At 53.8% G+C, this 20,057-nt stretch overlaps 3 protein-coding genes across 4 annotated transcripts in view; 1 reads left to right on the top strand and 2 right to left on the bottom strand.

Moving 5' to 3' along the window:
- Positions 1-213: 213 nt before the first annotated feature.
- GAL3ST4 (galactose-3-O-sulfotransferase 4) lies at positions 214-5,766 on the bottom strand. The gene is given in 6 exon segments (XM_037814866.1): positions 214-665; positions 667-1,647; positions 3,778-4,063; positions 4,252-4,569; positions 4,727-5,235; positions 5,728-5,766. Coding segments are annotated over 4 exon segments (1,566 nt in total). The 5' UTR covers positions 4,500-4,569; positions 4,727-5,235; positions 5,728-5,766; the 3' UTR covers positions 214-614.
- A 1,020-nt stretch (positions 5,767-6,786) lies between these two features.
- GPC2 (glypican 2) lies at positions 6,787-12,736 on the bottom strand. Of its 2 annotated transcripts, none has more exons than XM_037814846.1 (10): positions 12,408-12,736; positions 11,594-11,752; positions 10,961-11,283; positions 10,175-10,255; positions 9,363-9,525; positions 9,042-9,172; positions 8,641-8,787; positions 8,413-8,552; positions 8,152-8,327; positions 6,787-7,484 (listed from the first exon to the last, which is right to left on the bottom strand). In XM_037814846.1, exons 1-10 carry the CDS (start codon positions 12,571-12,573, stop codon positions 7,090-7,092), a joined length of 1,881 nt encoding a protein of 626 aa, XP_037670774.1. In that variant the 5' UTR covers positions 12,574-12,736; the 3' UTR covers positions 6,787-7,089. The 2 variants fall into 2 exon arrangements, with proteins under 2 accessions (XP_037670774.1, XP_037670775.1); XM_037814847.1 differs by having other exon boundaries at positions 6,787-7,340.
- STAG3 (stromal antigen 3) overlaps positions 9,761-20,057 on the top strand; it is a 38,790-nt gene continuing 28,493 nt past the window's right edge. The window contains exons 1-10 of the mRNA XM_037814809.1: positions 9,761-10,290; positions 11,618-11,744; positions 12,522-12,804; positions 14,096-14,254; positions 15,114-15,216; positions 15,593-15,709; positions 17,778-17,874; positions 18,586-18,659; positions 19,227-19,431; positions 19,859-20,010. Of these exons, the coding sequence (XP_037670737.1) occupies positions 14,106-14,254; positions 15,114-15,216; positions 15,593-15,709; positions 17,778-17,874; positions 18,586-18,659; positions 19,227-19,431; positions 19,859-20,010 (897 nt within the window). The 5' untranslated portion in view covers positions 9,761-10,290; positions 11,618-11,744; positions 12,522-12,804; positions 14,096-14,105. The remainder of the gene's footprint in view (positions 10,291-11,617; positions 11,745-12,521; positions 12,805-14,095; positions 14,255-15,113; positions 15,217-15,592; positions 15,710-17,777; positions 17,875-18,585; positions 18,660-19,226; positions 19,432-19,858; positions 20,011-20,057) is intronic.

Raw genomic sequence — 20,057 nt, 5'->3', positions numbered from 1 at the left:
CGGAAGCGGAAGGGGCGTGGCCTGGGAAGCCCTGGAATGTGGGTAACCGGAGCGGGTGGAAGACCGCGGGGCTCTGGCTAGGCTGGGACGCGGCGAGGATCTGTTAGGGCAGGCTACATGCAGACTTCTTAGGGAAGGAAGGTGGCTCGATGTTAAGAGAAGCCCCGCTAACCCTGCTGCTCCCAGCCCCTCCCGCCCTACATAAATCAAGTCGGGGTTTCAAATTATTTATTCAATCGACAACCATTTCATAGTGAAATGAACATAGCCCAATAACAAATATTTCATAGAGAAATGGACGTATTATTCCATCCCACGACACCTCAAATTTTCTCTTGCTGTCTTCATCATTTACCCCTCCAGGGGGCTTTTGAGAGTGCTACACAGACCTGCCATGGAGGCTGGATACTGGATGGGGCAAAATGGAGAGGGGGCACGCTGCTGGTTGCTGAACGACTGGGATTCCGAGGCAAAGGCTGGAAGACTCGGGGCCTGCACCAGGGCAAATTCCAGACATCCCTTCTGAAGAAAGCAGATATTGCATCTGGGGTGCTTCAGATTCATATGTGCCTTCTAACTTAGCTGCTCTTTAGCCTAAATATGCAGTCTGAAGCCTATGGGGACAGTAGCCTTGGAAACTTGAGGGGCAGTGAGACTGGGGGGGGGGAACTGCTTGGCATCCAGCTTGTCCTTGTACTGTAGCTCAGGGGTAGCCAGGCGCTCACACTCCTCTTGGTCTTGGAGGCTCAATCCACTGCGAAGTAAATAGCCCATAACCTTAGTTGAGCCAAACTGGAAGGGGCGGAGCCGATGGTCAGTGATGTATTTGGGGTCTAAAGCCTGGCCCCCTGCCAGACAATGCTTAGCCAGGGTCTCTCTGCGAGCCCGGAGTTCTGCCACTGCACTCTCCAGCCGGCTCTGGCCGTATTGTTCTATCCGTGCCCACAGACTGCGGTTGAAGTGAACATAGAGAGCCCAGTCCAGGTTGTTCCAGGCTCGAGCTCGTGCAGTCAGCTGCCCATCCTCCTCAGGCAGCCCAGCACTCCTGATGGCACGGATGCCCCGCTCCCCCCCAGCCTGGGCGTTGTGCATGAAGCCTACCACGTCATCCAGACCCCAGCACAGTGCATCTGCCAGCAGAACCAAGGACTCATCAAAGTACTCTGCCACCAAGACCAGGTCAAAGATGGAGTCTAGCCAGGCCAGACCCCACTGGATGAAGGATGATGACCCCAGATCTAAAGAGGCAGGGCTGGACATCTGGCTCCAAAGTTTAGCAACAGTGGGAGCAGGATGGTAGAGAGCACTGGGATCCGGCGCTTGGGCTTGAGGGTCAGCATCCAAAGGCAAGACATGCAGTCGTGGAGGGGTGGGGTCTTTGGGGAAATGAGGATTCCCCCTCTTGGTCCTCATATCTGGAGGAAAGGGGAGGCCAAAGTCAAACCACAGCAGGTTGCGGGCATAGTGATCCCCGTGAGCCCCAGGCCGGTAGAAGGCTCGAGGATTGACCAAGAAGGCAGCCAAAGAGGGAGCCTTGCGGAAGGCGGAAGAGGTGGATTTATAGTAGGAGAAGGCAGAGCGGGCCAGAGCTGCCGGGTCTCGGACTATGGAAAAGAAGAAGCTGTCAGAGGGCATGACCCGAAGTACCTGCAGAGGAGAAAAAATAGAAATAGGGAGAAAGAAATAGTCCAGGGAGAAACCAAGCACGAGCCCAGTGCTCACTGATCCCCCATCCCCCTCAAACTTTCTGGGAGCTCTGCTGGGACCCCCAGCTGTCTCCCACTGGCCTTGGGAACTTGGGTGAGTCACTTTTCTCTGGCTCAAGATGCTCATCTGCAAAATGGGGATCAGCATACCTTCCTTCCCAGATGCTTATGAAGGTTCCATAAGATAAAGGATGGATGGGGGTCTGCAGCCTGGGAAGCTCCTGAAGAAGGTTCATTTTCTTGGGCATCTCTATCTGCCTTGGACAGTAAAACCTCTAGGGATCAAGCTTTGTATTCACCCCTCCAACAGTGACCTAATAAATTCCTATTCCAGGACCCTCAGTTATATCTTCAAGAAAGGAACTTGCCTCGGGGTCAGTGGCAGCAAAGAAGAAGGAGAAGGGGACAGTAATAATAGTCTTCGGTACAGGCCTTGGGTGGGCAAGCCAAAGGGCAGGGCACTTCTGGGCTCTTGGGTATCTTGGAGAGCAAAAGGCACCCCAAACTTGGGCACTGGGGATCCCTGGCTACTTGATAGGGCACTCCCACAAAGGCTGGGACAGGTGATTCCACTTCTCAACAAGGAGGACGGGAATTGGGCTGTGTCACACCCTGAGATGTCCCTGTGGATGGGTCCACATCAGAGCTCGCTCCTGGGCATCCTGAGGGGTTTCTGCCTCTGAAAATAACATCTGTCATTGAACCCGACTTCTGCCACTCATGCTGTCAGCTGGTCTGCTCCACTGGCATGGGTACTTCTGCAGGGCAGAGCCTGCCAAGTGTCTGTCTCTTTGAAGGCAGAGGGAAACAGTGCACAGAACAGTCTTTAGTGTCAGAAGGACCTGGAAAAAAATCCCAATCCTGCCATTTACTACTGTGTAACTTGGGACAGATTATTCAATTTCTCAGAGCCTTCGTTCTGCATCTAGAAATCTAAGTTAACACTTACCTAGAAGAATGTGAAAGCACATGGAATGAGGTAGGTGTTCAATGAATGGTGGTAACGAGGGTGAGCATCCTAACCTCCAGAGAAACCTGCCTCACTGGTCAGTTTCATCATCTCCCTCTCAGCAGCGTCCCCTCTTGGAAGCCATTGCCTTCTCCAGCTCCAGCTTCAATGGGGGTGGCTGTGCAGCCCCTGCTGAGTCCATTCTACAACCTGCATGCACACCCCCTATACAGAGACATACACTGCTCTGCCTTAGAGGCCTTGCTCCCTCTGTTTGCCCCTTACTGCAAAGCCATGTCCACCCTTTCCTTTAAAATCCACTTCTCCAGAAAACCCCACCTGTTTGGCTGAATGCTCTTCTCCCAAGTGCAAATACAAACACACATACATATGCCTGGTAACTTAACAATGTAATGGAAGGAGATGTGACTTTGGGGTAGATGGCCCTGGGTTCAAATAAATCCTTGCTCTGCCACTTTCTATCTGTTAACTGAGTCAAGTCACTTAACCTCTCTGGGACTCAGTGTCCTCACCTGTATAATGGAGACATAACACCCTCTGCCCAGGTGATGGTGAGATGAGTACCAGCATGCTGCAAATATTCCCCGTGTTTTCATTTGCACATTGAATTTTTTCACGACAAGAGCTTTGCGTTCCTGTGTGTGTGTGCTTGAGCACAAGGGCATGCTCTTGCCTGTCCCATTAAAATCAGGGTTCCTGGAGGACAAGACTGTGCCTCCACCCAATATTTTGCTGGGCTCTGCCTAGGACTTGGCATATGGCTGATCCTTAAAATACAGCAGACATGGTGAGGGGAGGGAAAGGAAGTCAGGAGGCACCGGCTGAGCAGGGGCCCTGGGGGTGACAGTGGAAAGGACCAAGAAAGGCAAGGGGCACCTGGAGGGAGAGTTTAGGGAGTCAGGATTGGCCAGAGCACTGACACCAGGGGAATAAATCGGTCGAGGAAGGAGACTGGAGTGAGACCAGATGGGAGAGAACAGGACTTCGGCTCCCGGAAACCATCAGGAAAGAGACACCTGGGGCTGGGGGTGGGGACAGGAAATCCCACCTTTCGTGGTCTTGCATCTTTCCGGTCCCGCCCACCCCCACTGCACCCCTCACCTCTTTCAGGTTGAACCTCATGTGGTGACAGAGGATGTGGAAGGGGGGCTGGGTGCCCCCACCCTGGGGGCGGTAACCTTTGACCCGGGAGGCCTGGAAAAGCTTTGGGTAGCCGAACTGGTAGCGGACGGGGAGGGCAAAGCGCAGTCCGTGCCGGTCCCCGTAGCGATGAAGCAGGCTCAGCACGGAGCTGCTCCCAGATTTATGCGTCTTCAGGAACACGAGCCGCTGGTGGGGTGGGCAGGACCGAGCAGGCGGACCCAGGGATGCCTGGGGCCCAGATTGCCTGGGGAGAGACGACACAGGAGGGCACGGCCTGTCCCTCAGCAGCAGGTGGACGGGCTTCTTGTCCTGCCCTCTGTCCTACCCCTCTGAGTCCCCAAGAGTCACAGCCCCAGGTGGGATGGGGAGGAGCAAACGGTGGGTGGGGAGGGGGGGGTCATCCGCCAGGAGCTGGGGCAGGTGGGAACTCACCTTCTCTGGAAGGGGTCCCCCCAGAGCTGGAGGGCAAATCCAATGGTCATGAAGACCCCCAGAGCCACCCGCAGGCTCCGAGGCCCCCAAAGCCAGAGACGCATGGCCCTTTTCAGAGACAGAATGCCCATGGGGCACAGGGAAGATGTGGTGTGAGAAGGCCCAGGGCAGGAGCGAGGGATGGAGGCAGATGCCGTCTGGGACAGCTGTGCAGCTGCTGAAGGTGCCGTTTCACGATCAGGGGTCATTCCCCAGGCCCGCTCACAGCCCTGGTTGAGTCTGCCCTCTGCGTTAGCAGATTTTTGCCTCTGTCAGCGTCTAGAAGGGAAATGAGAGGGGAAGGAGGGGTGTCTAAGGAGAGGGCAGAGCCTTCTCTCCTCCCACTGCAGCTGAATCCTAATTCAGAGAAGGGAGCCAGGTAGGGTGGGGGAAAGGGCTCTTCTCCTAGAATCTTCTAGGTGGCCCTTCAACCTACCCCCTCTGCTGTCAGCGTCTGGCTCCGTCTTGAGTTCCCCCAGTTTCCCACCTCCAGTTCTGTCCTGAGTCTTGGGCCTTGGGAAGGGAAGGGTAGTAAAACTGGATGAAACAGCTGGTGAGAAAGTCAGACCAAGACAAGTCAGCAGGAAGGCAAGGCAGGAGCAGTCAGAGTAGCGTGGCCAAGCCCGGCTTCCTTGGAGCCCCTCTGGGTGAGAAATGGGGATGGAGCGCCCATTCCTGAGGCTGGGAGCAGAAGCCGGGAGTGAACAAGGTGCTGACGCAGGATGCAGGAGACAACCCAGGTGGAAGGCAGGGAGGCGACCCTAGGGGGGTGACTTCCTGACAAGGAGGAGTCGGCCGTCTCTTGTGAACTCAGCGTCTCTTTTCCCTCTGAAGGCACAGGGCAGACCTCCTCCAGGTGGGAGAGAGGCCAGGGGAGATGTGGGGTCGCTTATGAAGCCCTTCCATCCCACTTTCCAACCCTCTCAGTGCAGCCGGAGGGAAACTCTACAGGGCAAAGATACCGAGAAAGAGGAAAACACTGAGCCTTGGAATTTCTTCCCAGGCCCGAGCTTCCTAATCAACTGGGAGGCCGGCCCCGCCTCCTGAGACTGCACCCCACAATCACAGCCTCTGCAAGGAGACCCCACAGCCTCATCCCGGCTGAGCTGGGGGTGACCCCAGGCAGAGGCAGCCCACACTTGCCACCTGGAGACCTGCGCCCTCTGGCATCGCCCCTGGTCCCTCCCCCAACCCCAGCCCCCAGGCTCCAGCCCTGCACGGGAACCCCCGGGGTCCAGACTGCTTCTTCCATCCAGCTGTGTCTCCTCCCACCCCGCATCCCAGCCCCTCTGTCCTCTCCAGCTTTGGTGACCACTGGGACAGTCGCCAGCCCTTTGTCAGCCCCCTCTGGGCTCCTCTCTGTGAACCCCAAGTCTCCTCCCATAAATTCCAGGGTCCCTCCGCCGGCCGCAGCCTTGGCTTCACTTGCCCACTCACCAGGCCACATGGGGAGCCACCGGGAAATCGGGATCAGGCCCTGCGGGCGCCGCCCGGCTCCTCCTCCTCCTCCTCCTTCCCTGCTCAACTTTCCCCACAAACTTTCTGGGCCGCCCAAGCTCCTCCCCGCCCCCTCCCTTTGTCCCACCAGTTCCTGCAGCGGCTGCTGCTCCCGCTCTCTGGCTCTCCTCCGGGCCCTTGCCCTCTCCCGCGGGCACCACCTCCTTGGGTGACACCACAGTCACCCTTCCTTTCACACTTAGGACTTAATTATAACCTTTTCTCTTAGCTTTCTACAGAACAAAAGACTCATTCAGGAAGCAGAAAGAAAGGAGAAAGCTGCCAGATAAGAGAAGAAAGAGATGAAGCAGATATTGTCAGGGATGTGACAGGTAGCCAGGGGTCCCTGAAGGCTGAGGGCCCACCAGGTGATGTGGGTAATGCCTCAAGTGCAAAGGGAATCTTGCAGGGGAAAAGACGCTTCCCCCCCATTTCACATTTTACAAAAGCGCTTCTCACGCAGAACCTATTCAGTCTCCCCGGTCTGCGGAGGGAGACACTCGGGCCCTGAGAGTGGGCTCCGGGCCCCAACCCACTCCCCAGAGGCAGGTCCTAAGATGGGCCAAAAGAAGGTGAACGGAGCAGGCCACAAAGGCTGGGTCACAGGACTCAGGGCCAAGATAGAAGACAAGGCGCAGAGAGCCACAAGGAGGTCAACGCATTAACCGTTTATTTGCTGAAATAACACTGAATGAACACTGAGGCATGAGGTGGGGAGCTCGTGGAGGCTGTGGCTGGTGGAGGTCAGGGGATGAGCCTTTTGTGCATTTGCGTATTTTCGTTTTAAGAAACTGATACTGAAAAAGTCGACAAGACGCCCAAGCCCATAGATCCTGGCAGCCTACTCACAGGCCCCCAGTCCCCCTGCCCTGTACCCTGTCAGCACCCAGCTCTTGTCCATTGATGAGACCAGGTGCCCCCCCCAATAGAGTTCCACCCCTTCCCACTTCAGTCCTTCAAACCCCACCCCCCAACTTCAACTCTAAAAATCCCCCCTTTCTCCCCTGTGGGGGGGCTGACCACCAGCCCCAGGCTTGGGGGGTGTGGAGACCACACCTCCTCTCCTAAATAAATACCCCCAGCAACCCCCCCCGCCTTGTTACCAAATGAAAAAATAAATATTGGGAACACCCACCCCAACCCACCAGTAGAATCTCCTGGATTTGGGGCCCCAGCCACTCACCTGCAAAATCCCTTCTCCACCCTCTCTGTAGCCTCTTTCCACTCCTCCCCAGACCCAGCTGAGGGGGGAGGGAGGGAAAAGGCCACGAACCCTTCTGATGCCAGGGCACCCCTCCCCTGTTACCGAGGTCCAAGCAGGGCCAGGGTGGGCAGGAAGAGAATGAGGACAGAGGAGGTGTGGAAACCGACAGCCATCCCCCCAGCCCTGCTCTGACCCTGGTTGTGGCGGCCACCACCTCCTCCTCCCTTGCCCCCGGGACTGTCCCTTCGAGGAGGGCGAGGGGGCCGAGCTGGGGGGGCCCCGGCTGCTGCCCCGGCCATCCAGTCGTCAGCGTAATGCTGCCCCCCTCCAGAGCCGCTGGCGTCTTCATCTGCAGGGAGACAGAGGGACAGGGACAGGCAGAAGGGAGAGGCGTGGGGAGACGGAGGGAAGGAGACCCAGAAACGGGGAGGAGGAGAAAGTGATATCAAGACAGAGGAAGAAAGAGAGAAGGAGAGAGCAAGGCAGAGAGACCCTAGGTAGACAGATGGGGTTGGTGGGGAGGGAGGGAGTCAATGAGCCATGATGGCAGGGAGAGCGAGAAATTAGACATGGGAGTGAGAGAAAGCGATGAGAATCAGGAAAAGAGACAGAGAGATAGAGACAAAAAGAGACAGACAGACAGATGGGGAGAGAGGATAAACAGGAAAAGAGAGAAAACAGACGGAGACAGACGCAGAGAGCAGCCGGGAGTGGGTGCCGGGAGACAGAGAGAAAGGGAGAGAGAGAGGGGATAAAAATTAGTGTCCTTACCTTGCTTCTCTGTCTGACAAACTTCCTTGGGGAGCCAGCCCAGTGTCAACACCCCACCGCACCTGAGAATGCCTACCCTTCCCATTCTCCCACAGGCCTTTATCCATTATAAGAGCTCCCCATGTTGTGTCAGGATGCTTTCCTGTCTTCCCCAATGCACGCGAACTCGACGGTAGAGATCCCTTCATTGGTGCTTTACCCCCTACCTTTAAGTACGCACTCAATAAATGTCTAAATGAATGTATGAGAGTGTGAATGAATGAATGAATTAATGAGTGAGTGAGTGATGACTGAGTTGCAGGCCTGGGAACTGAGGGGCGAGGGGAAGCAGTGGGCGGGGTCCGAGGGGTGGGGGCGCGGCGGAGGCCCCCGGGAGCCCCGGGTCTCACCCGCGTCCTGCAGGTCCAGGTCGTGGCCCAGGGCGGCCGCCCTCATCCTGGCCGTGGCCGCCCGGAGCTGCAGCCGCCGCCTCCGCGTCGGGAGGTCGGGGCCCGAGACGTCCACCTCCAGCTCGGGGTTGTTGAGCTGCTCGGCCAGGGAGCCCCCGACCACCGGCGGCAAGTACCTGCGAGCAGAGCAGCCCCGGAGGCTCCCGCCGCACCCCGCGCCCCCGCCCCGGTCGGCCCCGCCGCCCGCGCGCCGCGACTCACCGGCCCCGCCCGGCTCCCGTCCAGCAAGGAGCCGCCGCCTGCGAGAGGTCGGCCGCCATGCGCGGGTCCCCGCACACCGCCAGGGGCAGCCCGGCCCAGAAGCCCCTCACCCGGCCCAGCCGCTCGCGGAGCTCCCACACCTGGACGGGCGAGAGACGGTCGGGGCGGCAGCTGGAGCGTGCGCCCCCCCCCGACCGCACCGCCACCCCCACCGCGGGCCCCCCTCACCAGCCGGGGCAGGTTGGTGCCCGCCGCCGTGGTGGGCGGCTCCTCCTCCGACGCCGACGTCCACAGGCGGCCCGCCTCTTCCCGGGGGGCCGGGGCTCGGCGGGTGCGGGCCGGCGCCGGGTGGGGGCCCCCGCATCCCTGAAACACCTGCGGCACAGGGGAGACAGGGCGCAGCTTGGCCGACCCCCGCCCCGTCTGCCCTCTCCCACTCGGGCTGGCGCCACGCTTCTCCCCCTACCCTGCGTGAACACCCCATCGCCCCACCTCCAATACCCCAGTCTTCCTTACACCCCACAGCCTCCTCCAGAAGCCTACGGCCTCCCCAGATACCTACACTGTCTCCCTGACACCCCACAATGCCTCCGCCCAGGCTGACACCCCCACCCTTCTCTCCCCTGTACCTGGGCTGACACCCCCACGCTGTTTTCCTGCAGATACATCAAACCTTCTGAGATCTTCACCCCAATGGACTCCACTGCCAGCTCAAAGGAAAACGGCCCCTGGAGCCTCTCAGCCAGGAGCAGGAGGGCATCTTGAAGGAGGGGGAGAAGGAAAGGGTGAAATAGCAGCCAGCACAATCCACAAGGAGAAGAACCCCCTCAAATTTCCCCTCCATCTGGCCTTGGACCCCCTCCCCAGCTCACCCCCACCCACCCTCTACGCAGACAGCCCAGGCTTGCTCAGCGCCCTCCTCCCTCCCAGGCCTTCCTGGGCAGCCTCACCCAGATAGCCCCCCCAGTCGGGCTCCAGGGTCCCACCGCTGAGACAGCCACGGGCCACATTGAGGCAGAAACCCCGGCAGGGTGGAAGAGAAGGCACCCCCCGACAGAGGGGGCAGCCCGTCATACGCATCACAGCCCGGCTGCAGCCCTCGGACACCGACACCTGGGGACAGAGAGCTCGGCGGGGTCATCCACAAACACTGCGGCTGCCCTCGGCCAAGCTTGGTGCTGGGCACGGAGGTCAGACACACCCGCCCCACCTTCCCTGGGCTGTGGTTAGTGACCCCAAGTGGCAGCAGGTGAGACCACAAGGCTGTCCCAGCTCTGATAAAGGAGGTTCCTAGGGGGCAGGTTGCAAGGTAGTAGGGGGTGGGGTGAGGGATCTGAGAAGAGGTTCAAGGACAAGAGCCGGCCCAGTGTGTCTGGGGAGCAGGGAGGCAGTGAGGAGGCCTGGCTGGAGGAAGAGGAAAGTTTATATAGGAAGTAAGAGGAGGGAGGTCAAGGACAGGACAGCAGTGGAGGGAAGGCTTTGAAGGCCAAGCGAACAATCTGGCCTTCAACAGCGGGAGGAGGGAGTCCTTGAGGGGTCCTGGGACATGCCAAGGGGGGCCAGGACTCCATTCTCAGGCTCCCATGGAGATGAGCAGGCCCCCAGAGGCTGGCAAGGGGCAGGGAGAGGGTCAGAGGGGGTAGGCAGTCACTCCAGCCCCGCTTCCTTCCCGAGTTACCCTGGGACACCAGCTGCCGCCTGTCTCGTTCCTCATGGGGACCCTCCCTTCCGGGACCCTGCCCACACTCTGCCCCCCCCTAACCTTCAGCGCTGGGCTGACCACATCTCTTCCAGTCGCCAGGCCCTGGACGAGGGCCCGGGCAGCCACCAGAGCACGGGTTATCTGGGGGAAGGGAGAGAAAGTGAGAAAAGCCACAGGTGAGTTGTGGGTCAGTCAAGACTGGGGCCAAGAGAGTACACCAAGGGGCCGAGCAGTGGGGGTTCGGATTGTGGGGTTATCTTGGGGTGGTCAGGAGTGTCGGGTGGCACTAAGAGGCCCACGGGAATTATAGTGTAGAAGGATCAAGGGGAACCAGGCTTGGAGATGGAGGGATGGTGTTGAACGGGGCTTGGAGGTGGAGGGATGGTGCAACAGAACAACACTGAACTTGAAGCCAGAAAACGTGGGTGCAAGGCACAGCTTGACCACTTACTGGTCATGAGGGGCCTTAACCTCAAGGAGCCTCAGTTTTCTCCTCTGGTAATACAGGGACACTACTAAAGAGAATTATGAAGACAATTACATGATAATATAAATGAAAATGCCTAATTCCTGTTTTGTTGCTCTAGAGGAGGTTAGAATGTTAGGGTTAGGAAGGAATTGGGGGAAAGATGGTTGGGGGCCGAGGGCATGTGACCAGGTCAGGGATTTCTGCGTCAGGGTGCAGATTGGGTGTGGGGGCCCCAAATTAAAGGAGACCAAGGAGCCCTGGGTCAGGCAGGGGTGACTAAGGCACAAGAGTGGGGTCACTGGGTTGGAGGAGAGAGGTGCACAGTTCAGAGGTCACTAGGTCAGAGGTGGCTGAGCTCAGGCCTCGGAGTCCCTCACCTGCAGGCGGAGGCGGCGGGGCGAGTCCCCGAAGGGCTGCAGAGAGCCATCGGCGGTGGAGGCGAGGCGCGTGAGGCAGAGCAGGTAGTCAGGGGGGAAGCTGTACTGTGGGTGCAGCAGGGGGAATGCTCTCTCCAGGAGCTGCGCCCAGAAGTCAGCCAAGGTGTCATCCAGCCCCCCACTGGCCCCCCCATAGTGGCCCCGCAGCCGGGAGAAGAGGCCACTGAAAATGGGGGCGTGCTGGGCATACAGGCGGCCGTAGGAGCGGGAGAAGAGCTGGGCCAGGGAGCGCTCGGATGCGGAGAGCAGCTCCCGAAAAAACTCTGTGGCAAATGCAGGGCAGGGGCATGAGGTGGGGAAAAGGCCAGAAAAGGAGGGAAAAGTGAAAGGGCAGAGGTGGAAGGGGATGGGGGTGGTGGGGAGAGAAGAGAAAAGACATGTGAATTAGAACCCGAGACCTGGCCAGAGGGTGAAGGAGGGGGCCGGGCCCCGGAGAGAGCCTGGGGTGAGACTGGGGCTAAGCAGAGCTAGGCTGCCTTAGGGATGGAGTAGGGAATGGGGACAGGATGCTTGCTGGGGTCACGAGCACAGACAGGAGGTGTGAGGCCAGCTGTGGGGACCCCAGGGCCTCACCATCAAACTTTCTGTGCCGGGCAGCCAGTGTGTGAACCAGGAAGGAGCCGCTCTCCTCTACCAGGCCGCGGAAGGTGTCCTCGGTCTCCCGGCCCAGCCTCTGCTCTGTCTCACTGGAACAGCAGGTGTACTCCTGGGGACAGACCCGGAGGTGCTCACCTGGGCAGAGGAGACACAGGAATGGGGGGAAGCAGTAGTGTGAAATTCCTTTCTTTGCTTGCCTACCTCTGGGGACTCCCCCTTCTCTCCCACCCATCTGGTCTCTTTGCTATTGTCTGCCCCTGGTCCCCACCTGACCCTATCCCCTCCTTATAGTCCCCTTACCCATCCCCAGTCCACTCCCACTAGCCATGGGGCCATCTATTTGACAGCTGCCTTGAGGGTCAGTTTAGTGATCAGAGGGTTCTCAGGTGACCCTCCCCGACATGAACACCCAGGTCTCCAGGGACTTATGGGGTGGCTTCTACAGGATGAAGAACAGAGATTGGAGTGGTGGGGTTACTTAGCAAGAAAGTACAGGATAGAGAGACTCATGGAAATAGGGAGGGGAGCATATTGTACCGTGGGGAAAGAAACATGGGGGTGGAGTGCAAATTACAAGGGGGGGATTCCTGAGATGGGGGTGCTATTATGTGAACGAGGGGGTATTGTGATCCAGGTAAGGAAGTTACAGAAGGAGGAGGGACACCACTATGGAATGATGAGATTATTACAACGGCTACCCTGAAAGGGGAGAGGGTTGTAAGACAGGGAGGACCCGCTCCCGCGCCCCGCCTCCCGCCCCCAATTCTCTAGTCTTCCTCTTTCTTCTCACCTGAGATCAGGGCGGGAGGGAGTAGGCTTAAGCTATATCCCCGGGCCCCCAGCACCTGCCGGGTCTCAGCGCAACTCCGGGTGACCTTTGCCTCGCTCCCGCGTCCGGGACCAGGACCGGGACACAGAGGCAGCAGCAGAAGCAGGAGAGGTCGCAGCGCGGACATAGCCGCAGCCGCCCTGGGACAGCAAAGTGGGTCCTAAAGAACAAAGAAGAGTCGTCCGGATTCGGGAATCCGGCTCTCGGCCGCTGGACCGCCGCGCGGGCCAGAGAAAGAGCGCGACCCCCCAAAACTGAACACGGAGCACGATAGCTGGACCAGGCGGCATCTGCCGAGACAATGGGAGCCCGGAGCCGGACAGGGGGCGGGGCCCGAGGCGGGGTCCCGCCAATGATGGTGAGGAACCGTACTCGGGGGCGGGGCCGAGGGAAAAATTAAGCCAATGTAGTGACGAAGTTTGGCAGGGGGCGGGACACAGCCCGAAGCCAGGAGGTAGGCGAGGTAGGGGCGTGGTCTTCCTCGGGGGCGTGGCGATCCGGCTCGGAAGGCGGGGCCTGGGCGGAACCCAGCCTATGAGAAGATCCAAGTAGAGAAGCCAGCTCCAAGGGGCGACTGAAGTCCGGTTCTAAGCCCAAGCCCCTGGAGGGGGCGGGTTTCGGTCAGGTGGGCGGGACCAGGGTGGAGCGGGGGGAGGGGGGCGCTGAAGCGGGGCGGACCGCGCACCCTGGCCCACGTGACCGGGCGGTACGCCTGAGAGCTCGTGGCTGCACGAGGCTGACGAGCGGCGTGATTGGAACGTGGTGAGCACGAGCTCGCGGATGCGCAAGCGTCGCCACGGCTCCCAGCCCTCGGGCGAGCCGTTGGGTTTGCGCCTGCGCATAGCGCGCCTCGTGCCTTCCCGCGTTTCTCTGGACTTTTCCGTCGCCTGAAGGGGAGTGGTGGGCGCCTCTGCCGGAGGCTGGGTGGCTCCAGAGACCTGAGAGACCCGAAGCGGTGATCTTTCTTCAATCCTGCATAGACAGAAGTCCATATTCCGGGCTCATTCTGTGAGGCTCCTTTTTCACCCAAGAATAGACTCTCTCCCCTCGCTCCGGTCCCTGCGAATTAGAATGCCTGAGGGACTCCCTCCACAGGGGCCCCCAGTCCAGCCCCAGCCCCGCAGACGCAGGTAGTCCGCTCTCCTAAGCGGTTAGACCGTTCCTTCGTCCCAAGTAACTTGTCCCGGGATCGGCCAGAGCTTTGCTTTCCGCCTTCAGCGTTTTCGGCCCTACTCTAATGGCGCCCACGCCGGCCCCGAATCATTGTTAAGGGCTTCCCGTTCCATTCCCTGCGGAACCAGCCAGGATCCTTCTAGAACCCTCCGAGAACCGAAAGCCTGGGTTGGCACTTTTGTTTTAACGTGAGGGCCAAGTTCCCTGGCACCGGGCAGTTTGCCCTTCCGAAGCCCCGGGAGAGGACCTGCCTGAGGCCGCTCTGGCCTGGGAGAAGGACTCCGAACCCCGCGGTCAGTTTCCCCGTGGCGTCTTTACCACCCTTGAGGTCGGAGGGTAGCTCTGCGTTTCGCTGCGTGTTGAGGTGCCCCCTCCCGCACCCCCAGTTCTAGGGCAGATCCTCTGGAAAGACAGGGCAGGGCGGGGCCGGGGGGCAGCGGCGGCGCGGTGGGAGCCCTCGCCTCTCTCCTCCGCAGCTGGATCCCCATGCCGACCCTGCGCTCCTCCTCCCCGAGCAGTGCGTCCTCCCCTCTGCACAAAGGGGGCGGCGGGGGGCCGAGGGCCTTGTCCGCCTCGTCGAGCTCGTCCGGCCATCTGCCTTACGATGACCCAGACTCGGACCCGACTTCAGAGGGGTGAGTGGGGGCCGCGCGCCTCCTCATCTTTGTGCCCTGGCGGGGTCCAGAACCTAAGACACGCTGCGCTGGTTCACGACAGGGATTCCTCCCCCAGCTCTCTAAACTCCCTGAACGCGTTTGTACGACCCCTGGGCGGCGGTGGGGGTGAGGAGCGAGTTCATTCCTTTTTGCTTGACAAATGGTGTAGATTTTGTAGTTTCTGCCCCGGAGCTCTGGTATTTGGGGATTTTTGTAAAGAGGTCTTTCTCTTCTTAACCATTTTCGTTTAGGAGTGTGTGCTGTGAACGTTATGACAGTGGATCATCTCTTGGTTTTTATCTTTGCAGAAAAAAAAATAATTTCATACATAATCTACTTTATTTCCAGTCCCTTATGATTGGCCTTCTCTGAATCTGTTTCTATCAGTGCTATTGTCGGGAACCAGATTATATCAGTTGTCACTTTTCTCCAGTCAGTAAGAGACGTGGTTAGGTTTCAAGAGATGAAATTTAACTCCAGGTACATATTAGCCTTCTGCTTGTATGAGTTCCTGTGCCCTGCGGATATTTCTCGGTGATCTCTCTGCCTAACTAAGTGACTATCATTCGATATTCAGAGAGATGATTAGGAAAAGGTTGTCCTTCACCTACGTCAGTTCCTCGTTCTTCATCTCCATTGCTTTAATTAAGGGACAGTTTTGATTAAGACTGTCCCCCTACTCTCGTAATAATAAGTTCAACTCTTGTTAAGGAAAATCTGAAGTATGTTTTGCTCGTGGAGGGGATTGCAGTTAGAGACAAAGAGAAATTGTAATTCACTAACCCTTTTAAAAAGAGAGAATGGAGTTGCAGTTAAGGACAACCATACTTCCTCATAGGGATAATGACTCTTTGTCTGCTGATGAAGGCAGTGACTTTGAAGACAGCTTGAGACGCAGTGTGAAGAAGAGAGCAGCAAAACGACCGCTCAGGATAACTCCAGTGAGTCTGTCAGTTTTGTTTTGTTTTTGAACTTGGTCTGGGAAGTGGCAAAAGAAAACCTAGAAAAGGCTCATGAAAGGACAAGACTTAAAAGGTGTTAAGGGATAGAAGTGAGAAAAAGGAAAATTTTAAAGAACAGGAGCAAGGATATTGGGACATAAAGGAAGGGGCATGGGGCTTAGGAGCTTTTCAAAAGGAGAAATAGGAATAATAAAGTTCACAACAATATATAAATAAATTATTTCAGATCTGAATCTGTAGCTCAAACTCTGTTGTGGAATTGGTAGCTTAAGCCTACTTAAGTGATAATGATGAAACCAAATGTTAACGCCATTTTGACTTTTTTTCATACTTCTGCTCTCTTTATGCTTACTAGGTGGCTAAACATCCAAAGAAGGGATCCTTAACGGTTCGTGATCAGGGCCAGAAAAAGTCAGAGCCACTAGCCAATGATCTCTTTAATGCTGTGAAAGCTGCCAAATGTGACATGCAGGTAAAGCAAAGTGTCTCACCTTTGTTTCTTGATGCCATCTCATCCTTTGTACTGTGAGAAGATAAGGATTGGTGTCTGCACACTTGATTTGATGTGGACATTTTAGTGAACATAACCTATAGCAGGAAAGAGAGATTAGACTGGAGAGAATTTTTTCTTTCTGAAAGCTGTCGAGCAGGAGAGAGTCTGCCTTTAAGGATTGATGGAGGTGTTAAGGAAGCCATTGGATGATCTATGTAGGATGTTTGGATAGGGGTGGCAGCTTGTGTGTAAAGCACCCTTGTCACCTTTTAGCTCCATTTTGACAATTATTTCTTTTTTTTTTTCAGTCCTACATTTCCTTTTTTGTTTACATTTTTTATTGTGAAATATAACATATGTACAGAATAGTGGTAGCTTTCAAAGTACAATTTAACAAGTAGTTAGCAAATTTTAAAGAATGTTATGAGTTACAATTCCACAATTTCAGTTATTTTCTTATTGTGAAATAGAACATATATTCAGAAAGGTGATGACTTTTGAAGTACAATTTAATGAGTAGCTATAGAGCAAATTTCAAAGAATGTTATAGATTACAGTTCTGTTTCAGTCCAGCACAGTAGCCACTAACCACATGTTTCTGTTGAGCACTTCAAACGTGGCAAGTACAACTGAGGAACTGAATTTTTAATTTTTATTCAATTTAAATAGCCATAAAGAGTAGGGGGGTAATGTATTAGCAGTGCAGGATGTAGCAGTTCATAAGTGTTAAATGCAAACCTTTGTAAGTGGTCTCATTTTACTTTGGCTCTTTTCAAGATTTTTTAAATGTTCTAACGTTTTATTGTTTGTTTATAAGTGTAAATTTATTTTTTATTTGTCCTGCTTGAGATCTGTTAGCTTCCTGGCTCTGAGGATTGATGTCTTTCAAAAACTATGGAAAATTCTTTTCAAACATTGCTTCTTCCTCATTCTGTTATCATCCTCTGAGATTCAATTAAACATGTATTAGACCATCTCACTCTGTTCTCTGTGTCTCTCAATATCTGATTATTTCCATCTGTTCATATCACTGGGTTGTGTTTTGGATCATTTCTTTGAATCAGTCTTCTAGTTCACTCATCCTCTGTTCTGCCATGTCTGTTCTGCTTTTAATCCAACCATTGAAGTTTTAGATTTTGTTTATTATATTTTTTATTTCTACCAATTTTGTTTAGCCATCTTCCAAAATTAATTGTTCTTTGCTTCTACTTTCAGACTTCTCTTTTATTTCTTTAAACATATGAAACATAATCTTAAAATCTGTGATATTTTCAATGTCTAAAATCTTTGTGGATGTAATTCTGTTTTTTCTGCTGTTTCTTACTCTCTCATATGTTTTACTGTGAGCTGCTAATTTTCCTTGGAACTCTGTGTGTTGGAATTCTTTGGGACCTGGGTTGAAGGTGGGTTATTAAGAGAGAAACCTGCATTTGCTTCCGCTTGTTACCTGGGGACACTACAGGATTACTTTAAATTAAATTCTCTGTTTGAGATTATTCTGACCTTATAGGTAATATGAGTCTGGACTGCAAATCCACTTGAAGTCTGGCTTATGGTTATAAATTTTCAAGGGAGACTTTTTTCCCCTCTCCACTCCACGTTAAGGTCTTAACGAGCTAGGTTTCTTGCTGTCCCTTTCTACCCTGTAGGTTTATTTCTCATTCATGTTGTCATAAGGATGTGACTCTTTTTAAGGCCCAGTTTTATGTAGGAGTCTCCTCTTGGACTCCCTGTCTTGGAAAGACTTTAGGCTCTATCTCCTGTGCTCTGAACCCTGTGCAGCCATCTGGACAAAGTCAAGGTCTCCAAGGTTTGGTAGAAACCGTCAGGGCAAAAGTCGGCTTTGGTGCTAGCTTACCTCCCAGACTTCCTACTTGCACTCTATTTTTGTCCTATGTAGAATTCTACCTTTCATTCCAGGTCAATACATTTTAAAAGATATTTTAAATCTTTTAATCAGAAGTTTAGATGTTTCCATTGGGAAGATCATACAGGAGGTATAGTCTGTCGTATTGCTGGAAGTAAAAGTCATCTCTGTTTTTTCTAGTCTTTGGTGGATGACTGGCTGGATAGCTACAAGCAAGACCAAGATGCAGGATTCCTGGAACTCATTAACTTTTTCATCCGCTCTTGTGGATGTAAAGGTGAGGAGATCCCTACCCCTTTTGCTCCTTTGTTATGAAAGTCTCCCTCCATTTAGATGAATAGGATTAGATACCCTCTAAACAAAGAGAGAAGGTAAAACATAAGAAAAGTTTCACTTTTTTAATTACATTTTTGATTGGTAAATAAGGGAGTGATTGGGTAGGGATTGATATTGGTTTGGGGGCAGGGTTCTTTGGGGAAAACTAATCATGCTGATGTGATAATGAATAAAGTTCACAAATTTGAAAATGGACCGTCAGATCCCCTTTAGTCTCCCTCTCTCCAGATAAAATCATCTTGTATTATTCGTTATTACTCTGCCACTTCATCCCATATTTTGCCTCTGAAACTGTGAAGACCCCAGATCCTCAGAGGCCATGACTTAACTTACTGAGACTGAGCTTTTCAGGCAGGCCATATTATAGGAATCCAGCATCTGGCCTCATTTGATTCCTTTTTTATTTGGTGGGTTGTGGTTTTTTTTAGCTATGATTTTACATTGCTTGATTACTGTTGGGTTTTCTGGAGGGGTTACCTCATAGAGAATACCCAGTCATATGGTGGCAGAATTATGGCTAGCACTCAGGTCTTCTCATTCCCTTCCTAAGCTCTTTTCAGTATATTCCCTAGTTCATTTTGAGATGTATCTGTAAATGGTCATGGTATCCTGTTATTTTCCTTGTAAGTACCTTATCTTCTCCATTCCTCAGGCACTGTGACTTCCGAGATGTTCAAGATGTCCAACTCTGAGGTCATCCGGCACCTAACAGAACAGTTTAATGAGGTGGAGGAAGACAACCAGGATCCTCTTATCCCTCTTATTTCAGAACAAAAGGCCCATTATCCCCCTTCTTTTTGTTTCTGGGAAATAGGATAGCTTTTTGAAGATGTTGTTCAATGTGTTGGGGTTAAAAGAGACCCATAGATATCTGAATATGCCTCTGGAGTTGGGGAGAATAGAGGGAAATGAGGTGTAACAGAGACACATTGGATTTTTTTTTAAATTTCATTTTACTGAGATATATTCACATGCCATACAGTCATCCAAAGTGTACAATCAGTTGTTCACAGTACCATCATATAATTGTGCATTCATCACCCCAGTCTATTTTTTGAACCTTTTCCTTGTACCAGAAAAAGTGAAAATAAGAATAAAAATAAAAGTAAAAAAGAACACCCAAATCATCCCCCCCACCCTATTTTTCATTTAGTTTTTGGTCCCCATTTTTCTACTCATCCATTAATATACTGGATAAAGGGAGTGACACAGTGGATTTTGACATTCAAAGACTCTGTGGCTTCACGGACCTAGTAACCAACTCTCCCATCCTTTTCATAAACCCTTCTGTAGGATTCAGGGGACTATCCTTTGACAGCTCCAGGTCCATCCTGGAAGAAGTTCCAGGATAGCTTCTGTGAGTTTGTGAGGACATTGGTCTATCAGTGCCAGTACAGCTTCCTCTATGATGGCTTCCTGATGGACAACCTCATTTCCCTGCTCACTGGCCTCTCAGACTCCCAAGTCCGTGCCTTCCGTCACACTAGCACCCTGGCTGGTAAGCACTCATATTTCCTCTATAGACGTTCTTCCAGACTGTCCCCTGTTATCAGTCCTGGATGTCTCCTGTCCCTCATCTTAACTCTTGATTCAACGCCATGTTTCTTTTATCCCAAACCTCACTGCAATTTCTCACTAATAGAGTTTTAAAAAGGGATGAGCTGGGTGACAATTTCCAGCCTTAACCTCTTTTTCGTAGCTCATCTTTAGAAAATGCTGAGGATTAAAAGAAAGCCAAAAGAGTTTCGTTGTGTTGTGTTGTGTTTTTTTTAAATCCCCTCCAGAACAGCTAGTCTTTGGATTTTAGGGTCACCCTGTCACCCTGTTCCAGCTTTTCATTTTCACTGTCCTATTTTCCTTCGTTTTTTAATCCACCCCCCTTCTCTGAGCTAAGTAATGGTTTCCTTGTTTTTCTTGACTCAAAGCCATGAAGCTAATGACCTCCCTGGTAAAAGTTGCCCTCCAACTGAGTCTGCACAAAGACAACAACCAGCGTCAGTATGAGGCTGAACGAAGCAAGGGGCCAGGGCAGAGAGCACCAGAGCACCTGGAGAGCCTGTTGGAGAAACGCAGAGAGGTGAGGATTGGGTCCTACATCTTCTCTCCCTCTCTCCCAGCTTCTAT

This window comes from Choloepus didactylus, chromosome 21 (assembly GCF_015220235.1).
Source record: "Choloepus didactylus isolate mChoDid1 chromosome 21, mChoDid1.pri, whole genome shotgun sequence".
NCBI lineage: Eukaryota > Metazoa > Chordata > Mammalia > Pilosa > Megalonychidae > Choloepus > Choloepus didactylus.
Note: the sequence above shows the minus strand (reverse complement) of the source record. Positions and strands in the feature narration are given on the sequence as shown.